Here is an 8222-nt window from a genome sequence, read left to right as displayed (position 1 = left end):
TTGCAAAAGCAAACACAGCTAGATTAACTCTTCACACCTTCGTAAAAATGGTGTTTCCGTATCAAACAGTACACACAGGCCATCATCTACTAAGCACACAATGCGCCAACTGCACACCGATGGTATGAATACAAAACACATCTGGCTTTTGCTTTCTCTGTGCACAAGGTAGGCTATGTCAGTTTGAGCTCATACTTCTGTCATAGATCCATAAGCATAGAGGGATCCAAACTTCAAGTACTGGTGTTTATTCAAACACATCAAAACAAACACAAGTGTTTATTTCCAAGTATAGGATTATTTGCAATCGCCATAATGACTATATGGGTTACTTGGTCTGCAGTGAACATGCTTCCTCTGCCCCCAGCATCTGGTCATCTAGCAATTCTGTAAAGTAACAATTTCAGTATTTTTACATCAATGGTATTGGTGTGTTTCTCATTGGCATATGGCAGTGCTACAAATCTTTGTGCGAAGTGACTGTACTAACCGATTCTCATTTCAAGATGTCCTTATGGTGCTTGCTACAGTGTAGCGGCTCGAGTTAGGCTGGACCCGTTGGCCAGCTACCCTCAGGGTCATTCCACGGTTGATTACATGGTCCACTATTGTAGCTCTGATGTCATCAGCAATTCTATTTCTTACTCTTCTTACCCTTCCTCTCCCCCCCTCCTCATCTTCCTCTCCCCCCTCCTCATCTTCCTCTTGCTCCTCCTTGTCCTTGTCGTCCTCTTCATCCTACTTCTTCACCTCCACGTCCTCTTCCTCGGCCTCCTCTACTTCTCACTCTTTCTGCTCCCTCCATTGTACTCCGCACACACAGCTTACCTGTATTATAGTGCTTAGGCTGATTGCAAAGTGAACTAATTATCTAAAAAAGTTTTCACATGTGAAAGTGTGCCAGACAGTTGGCAAATTAGTGTTAATGATAGCCATACATGTGTATACTTTTGCTAGGAGTGTGTTGGAAATTTGGTAATTGAGTGTTGTGCAGTGAATTGTGCCTACAGTTTTGCAAAGTGTGTGTTACAAAATTGCAAACTGAGTGCAAAGCAGTTTTTGTGCTTTTAGTTTTGCACACTCAGTGAGTGGTTTTGCTATAAGTCTGAATAGTTTTAGAGATTGTGCTACAGGAATCACAGTTAGGGTTTAAGCATTCAGAAAAAACTGTAAATGTTTTTATTTTCCATAGTTTGTTCCAATAACGGTATAAATTTGTCTTTCTTTTTTTCCACAGTGATTAATTTGCCTTGTTGCCATTTTTATTGACTTCAGCAACATTGTGCAGGGGAATTAGAGCATCCATTTGCTGTTGCTATATGTGAAGCTAGCCTTAAAGGCAACTGATGACGGGCTTTCTGTCTCCCATTCAGTTATCCACTCATCTCTCTTAAAGTAGAACAATCTTGACTCAGGATAAAGAAAGAAAAACTCCAGACGTGTGAACGGCACCTCCTCACGACACATCCCCACGTTAACAGTACATCAATCTGACTCCGCTCCCTAAAAGATCATCGACTGCGCTTCAGCTTCTCAGTTAAGCTTGTATGTAGTGAAAAATCTACCGTCTACAGTGGTGAGTGATTATATTAAACAAGGGTTTAAAGATTGTGTGTACTTTTTATAAAGAGGGTTAAGAAGTGGATGTCAATGTTATGTGACATGAACAAGTTTCCATTAGAGCACTGAAATACCAGCTGTTTCGATATTAAATTTGCCTTTAGGAATTAATCTGTAAGTGCTTGAAATGTAAGCTTTATTTAACGTTGTTTTGTTGTTGTTTTTTCCTAAAAGAATTATCCGGTTTTTAACATACGGATAAAAGGCACTACTGTTCAACGGAAATCTTCATTTTGTGGGCTATTTACTGTGGCATCATTTAATTTGAGTTTTAGTGGGAATTTTTTGTATTTAACTTACGTTAAAAATGGTCAAAGTAACTTACTCTTTTTAACGATATTTGAAATGGTCGCTAGCAGTTATGTTCTCGCCACTGCCTGTTACCATTATGGGTGTAAAGTATGGAGGACCACAAGAGCCACACACATTGAAATAAAGGATTCTACTTAAATGATGAATTGTAGAACAAATTCTGCATCTGTGAATTCATTTTAACTAATTTAACCCTCTGGGGTCGCGGGACGCGTCAAAATCACATGACCAATTTAAGAGGACACAGCTACAAGATGCAGCACGTCAGAGTCTCCATTTCAACTTGGGTCAAAAGTGCGGACTTCAAGCTATATACCAGTTTACCATGTCAGCCAATCAAAAAAAAAAATGATAAGGCAACATGTGACATTTGGTTGTTTAGGGAGAAGGGGAAGTTTTTAGGGGTGACACCCGCAACGGACAGCGGGCGAGCGAAAGAAAGAGAGAGAGCGAGTTTTCATATGTGAGACATTAGTGACGTTTAGCGTGTTTGGAGGCTAGAGTTAGTTTACCTGCTCTGTTATGGTAACTGTCTTGATTAAAAAATATTGTTATATTTTTAAAAGCATATAAATTAACAAAAACATTAAAGAGTGTTTGAGAACGTTTATCCAGCCATGATTTGAAAGCATATAGCCCACCTTTTAACAGACTGGTGTAGCAGTGAAGATGTTTAATCTGCAGTGAAAGTAATATAATAAAAGTCACATGTTGTACCAGCTGTTCCAGTGAAAGGTTTGTCCCATTAGCTTGTCTATATACCTTTTAAGTTACATTTCATCAAACAGTCCTGAGAATCCACACAAATGATCTTTTTATATATTACAGTCCAAAGTGAATGCAGATGGTCTCCTGCAGCTTTAAAATATCTAAAGGACACTGAGTGTGGAAACGATCTGTGTTTCTCTTTTTGGTCATCATTAAGTGCTAAAAATTCTGCTGCTGATGTACTCACATTCCTACTAAAAGACTTCCCTTTTGCTTCTCAGAGGAAAAACTATTTCAGAAATGCAATGAGGAACCAACACGTGTTAGAGCTAGAAAGAAAACATCTTATCTGTTACAGCTTGGACATCAACAGCAGATAGTTGTCCTCTTCACCTGGCCCTCTATATCAGCATAATATTAGCATAAATCACAGGAAGTGGACACAGCATCTCTACAAGAAGGACTATTTCAGAGATTAATTTTTAATGTGAGAAACAGGAAGGAGAAAGACGGAGAATGGCTGAATTCAGGTGGATTCAAATGTTTTCATCAGTGATACTAATGCTTCAATTGTCAGGTAAGAATATTTAAACGTTTATAAATGAGATTACAAAAGCTTAGTTTGTTGACATTATTGATTTTATTCTTTTCTTCACAGCAGCAGCAGCTGACTACTCTGAGTTTATTATCAGGGATGAAGGTGAGGTCACTTTGTCATGTGAAAATGTGACAGATGATCAAGATAAATGTGACAGAACTACCTGGCTCTTAAGTCAGTCAAATAGAGCCGTAGTAACACTGTTTGAAAACGGGAAGATTCACCAAGGGGTCAAAAATAAATCAGACAGACTGAGTGTTACAGCAAAATGTTCTCTGGTTATAAAGAAGCTCACAGCTGAGGATGTTGGTCAGTACACCTGCAGAAGGTTCAACAAATCAGGACAAAAAGAAGGTTCAGACTCTGTAGCTGAGCTGTCTGTTGTTAACAGTGAGTATTTCCATCATAATGTTTTCAGATTATTAGAACATCAAACTGAAACATTACAATAACTATAACTACAGTGATGATTACTGTAAATGTTATTCTTGTTCTCTCTTTTTTAACAGTAACTGAATATAAGGATGATGACACAGTGACATTGAAGTGCTCTGTGTCCACATATAATGAATGTAAATACACTGTGAAGTGGCTCTATGGTAACAAAGACCTGAGGATGTCACAGTCTGCCTGCAGTGTGACCTTTGCAACATCTGATCATATTTACACATCCAAGAACTCTGAGATGTTGAAGTGCCAAGTAGCACATGGTGGAAACGTGCAGGAGTTTATCTTCAGTCAATCTTCTGGTCAGAGAAGGGATACGTAAACATTTCAGTCCTTACAATAACTTCATCCTGTTATAAACAAACAAAGAACTTTTTTGGGGATATGATCATAGAAAAAGTGCTTGTATGATTGGGTGAATAAGGCGAGTTGTATAAAGCACTTTGAAGTCAGGTAAAGTAGAAAAGCACTGCAAAAGAAGCACAATTTAACAGACTGCAGAAGCCCGCTCCTACCAACAGTCAGCGTTGGATTCTTATACACGATACACTTACTTCACTTCAGCAAGTTCCCAAAAATAAGCTGTAAAAGAAAACATCCTGTGGAGATGTATTAATGGAAAGAAGGAAAAGGGGAAGTCAGCTTAATGAGGCTGCTGTTCATTTTCTGTTCCAGTTTATAAAAAAGCTTATTTTTAAAAAACATTTCTGTCAGTGAAATAACATTATAACCAGAACAATATTTCTTTGTTGGTCATTTTAAGCAAATACAATGATCTTAACCGAGTAATTTTATACAACCTAAAACACATTTGATTTTTATACATCAGGATTTTAAAAAGACAAGAACCTGCAGACATAATGTGTTTAATGTTTTTCTTTTTCTTCAGGTGTGTGGAAGTTTATTGTTGTAGCGCTGGGGTTAACAGTACTCATAATGAGTGCTTTCATAGGCATCATATGGAAGAGAGTTAAAGGTGAGAGCTTTCACAAGACTGAGCTTTCATCACCAGGGAGACTGCAGAAACCAGGATGGACTTTCATTCTAAAAGCTTGAATTGATTTTTCTCTTTTTCAGAACACAAATCACAGATGAATGAAAATGCTGTGAGTTATAACACTTTCATGCTATATACGAGTAATCAGTCTTTCTCACTGATGTGATTATAGTCTGCTGTGTTTATGAGGCTTCTTTGTCTGTTTTATTTGTTCCAGGAACTCAGTTTAAACCCTGCAGTGACTCTGTCTGCTCCAGGAACCATTCAGGACTCTGTGAGCTCAAATACTTACTCACCACTAGGGATGGGTATCGTTTAGGTTTTATCCGATACCGGTGCCAAATCGGTACTTTTGAAACGGTGCCGGTGCTCAAACCGGTGCTTAAAGAATGGAGAACACAAAATTGGTCCAAAAACCTCTCATGTTCAGCTGGTTTTTTGTAAAAAGATAACAATGTTAGCCTTTTCTGCAGCTATAGGGGATATATGGTATCACTCTTGGCTGGAAGCAGTGCTTAAACAATGGAAAAAACACAAACTTTGTCCAAAAACCTCTCATGTTTAGCTGTTTCCCTCTTTTTCTTTGGTCATTTTAGCCTTTTTGGCCAGAGTGAAGGGAGTATCTGCCATCAAACAAGAAGACAGCCGCATGTAGCTACGATGGTGTTTGCTAGTTCACCTTACATGCATTAATTTAATAACGTGGTTAGCCTACTCAACATAAATTACACACGAACAACATTAAGCTACTCACGCAGAGACGAACGGCTGCTGCTGCTGCCATCATCATCCTCATCATTTCTGCTACACTGGCAGGGCTAGGGGCCAGGACTCTACTCTTCGTGTTTTTGGGGATGTTGCTAACTCCGGGTCTGACAACAGGCACCACACCCGCAGTAGATGTGCTCGGTGTGAGGTCTCGCAGCAAGCTATCAAATACAGCGCATTTCTGGCCTTTTAAAAAAAAAAACGCTATGCGTCGCCAGGTATTTCATCGGATTTGAGGTGTTACCTCCTTTGACAGTATCACAGTATCAGCTTAAAGCACTTGTTGCAGGCTGCTGAGTTTGCATATTTTGCTGTGAAGTACAGTCAGACTTTTGACCGCTTCGCCTTGGACATTTTTAATCTGTAGCTCTGCTCTAAAAGAATGTACGTACCTGGGCCCGCCTACTATCCTCGGAAACGTAAAATGATTGGCTAGAAGTGTATCACAGCTCAGGAAAAAAAAGCACCGTAATAAAGCACCGAAATGTGCGCTGCTTTTCGGTCTGGTTACTACCGTTTATGGCACCGGACACCGGTACCCATCCCTACTCACCACTTGTATTTGTTCTCCCATATGTTGAATCTAAGCATTACTGAGCAGTCTCTATGTTGTCGTATCTGTGCAGGCTGAATCTGAATACGCTGTTCCCTATTCCTCCATCAGCTACACTAACAACACCACCAGTAAAGCTCAGGTAAGCTGTCCTGTTGGTTATTCAGGTGATGTCAGTTAATAACAATAAAAATTCCCATGAAAGAGCAAGGTAAATGTTGATATCTGAGTGTTAAGAATAAATATTAAGATTATAATACTATTATCATATCTGCCTTACCCTACATTATTATGGTCTTAATTATTTTGTTTTTTGTGTATTCATTTTCAGGTTGTGGGTCAAGATGATGATGATGAAGATGATGACACAGTGACCTACATCACCATGAAAAGTCACATCACTTCTGCTGCACCCTCCAGTGATCCCAGCAGCCTCTATGCTGCCGTTAACAAACCAGTGAGAGACACGTGTTGACGAAACAGCTACAGCTCATACAAGCTTTCTTACGTTACACTGGTTATGGTTGCGCTCAGGCCCTTTTCAACCTGTTATTTGTATCAGATTGTGTAAAAATGTTTCTGTTAGGCATAAGTTCTCCATGTTTAACAAAAAGGATATTATACTGCTCATTTACATTTCTAACACAGAATGTTGCACTATGTTTTATCCATAAATTGTCTCCAGTTTGACAAAGTTCAGAATTTATTACTGTAGCAATCCCTTTATCCAGAAGGGGGTGCTGTATATTCATTATAACAAAATGTGAAGCAGTGGAAGAAATAATCTAACATCCTCAGACATAATAAAAGTCACATGTTACATCAGCTGTTTCTGCTTGCAGTCATTTAAACATCTATATCTCAGAACTGTTTGAGTGTGTGTTTCAAAGCTGAATTAGTTAATTATTCCGTATTCAACAATATAGAATCACAATGGAAAACATCCTGTGATTAACACTCCTCTAAATCCCTGTGCTTTGTGAAAATCATCTCTTTGGGATTTATGATCCTGCAAATTTGTTCGTCTCTGTAAACTTTTCGATTGGACAAATGGGAGAGAGGGGTTTCACCCACTCAAGATGCATTTCCTGCTACTCCCTCTGCTCGACGCAGCAGGAAAACTGTTATTGCACCACACAAGGAAAAGAAAAAACATGGTTTTCAAAGTGTGTGCTGCTTCTCATTGCAATTGTATCTGTGGCGTCTGATACGAGCCCTTTTGGTTTGGCGGTGTGCGTAAACTCTGAGCATTATGATTCAGTTTCTCATATTGCAGAAGTAAATAAAGTAAAGTGGACAGGACAACCAAACCTTACTTAACTATCTAAGAGATGAATTTTAGGAGTCACTTTAACAACAACTGGCTGTTAATAAATGAGGAACATGGAAGCTGTGACAGTCTGGTTGTGTAAGAATAATGGCAGAAATGTGAGAAAGAAAGCTGAAAGTCATAATGAGGAAGTCATAGATCGAAAACTACAGGAAGAAGACACGCTTATGCTTTAGAAGCCTGAGAAGAAAGGAGAGACTGAGAGACACGATGGTTACATTTAGATGGATAGAAATGTTTCTGTTCTTTGTACTCATGCTTCAGTTTGGAGGTAAGGATGATTTTTACACTGTACATCGTCTTAGGATTTGAAAACTAACTCTTTTTAATTTTAGTAATATCATTTTTATTTAGCACACAAAGCTGTGGTGTTTCTGTGAACAATGAAAACTGAGTTTGATGCACTCTTGAAAAATGTAGTGTTAACATTTTTGATTCTGTCATGTTCTCAGGAGTACATAGTGGAGATCTTCCACTCTCCTTCACTGTCAGAGATGGAGATAAAGTCACTTTGCCTTGTGAAAATCTCATCAACAATCATCACAACTGTGACACTACTGTCTGGCTCTTCACTGATTCAAGAGGCACACCATCAGTAGAGCTGGTTTATCTTGGACAAATCAAAGAAAAAGCCAAATCAGACAGACTGAGTGTTACAGCAGAATGCTCACTGGTTATAAAGAAGGTCACAGCTGAGGATGTTGGTCGTTACACCTGCAGACAGTTTAGAGGCAATCCAGGGAGACCGCAAGGTCCAGATGCTGTGGTTTATCTGTCTGTTGTTAGTAGTGAGTATTTGCAACACTATATTTTTGAGCTCAAACCATCCTGTTAGAACAACATGCTGACAAGTTACATTTTGAAAAAAGGAAACTTATATTTATTTGGT

At 38.9% G+C, this 8222-nt stretch overlaps 1 protein-coding gene across 1 annotated transcript; it reads left to right on the top strand.

Annotated features, from left to right (window-relative positions):
• Nucleotides 1-4607: 4607 nt before the first annotated feature.
• Nucleotides 4608-6555, top strand: LOC308397306 (uncharacterized protein). Its single transcript, XM_080883152.1, has 5 exons — nt 4608-4661; nt 4763-4791; nt 4900-4956; nt 6077-6145; nt 6335-6555. Exons 1-5 carry the CDS (start codon nt 4622-4624, stop codon nt 6476-6478), a joined length of 339 nt encoding a protein of 112 aa, XP_080739278.1. The 5' UTR covers nt 4608-4621; the 3' UTR covers nt 6479-6555.
• Nucleotides 6556-8222: the final 1667 nt, after the last annotated feature.

The sequence above is a fragment of the Rhamphochromis sp. 'chilingali' genome, assembly GCF_963969265.1.
Source record: "Rhamphochromis sp. 'chilingali' genome assembly, chromosome: 5".
NCBI classification, from domain to species: Eukaryota; Metazoa; Chordata; class Actinopteri; order Cichliformes; family Cichlidae; genus Rhamphochromis; species Rhamphochromis sp. 'chilingali'.
Note: the sequence above shows the minus strand (reverse complement) of the source record. Positions and strands in the feature narration are given on the sequence as shown.

Excerpts from the sequence above, each read along its gene's own strand:
- LOC308397306 (XM_080883152.1), top strand. The coding sequence starts at position 4,622 with ATGAGTGCTTTCATAGGCATCATATGGAAGAGAGTTAAAG. Across the intron at positions 4,662-4,762 it reads CATATGGAAGAGAGTTAAAG|AACACAAATCACAGATGAAT; the intron begins GTGAGAGCTTTC and ends TCTCTTTTTCAG. Across the intron at positions 4,792-4,899 it reads CACAGATGAATGAAAATGCT|GAACTCAGTTTAAACCCTGC; the intron begins GTGAGTTATAAC and ends TATTTGTTCCAG.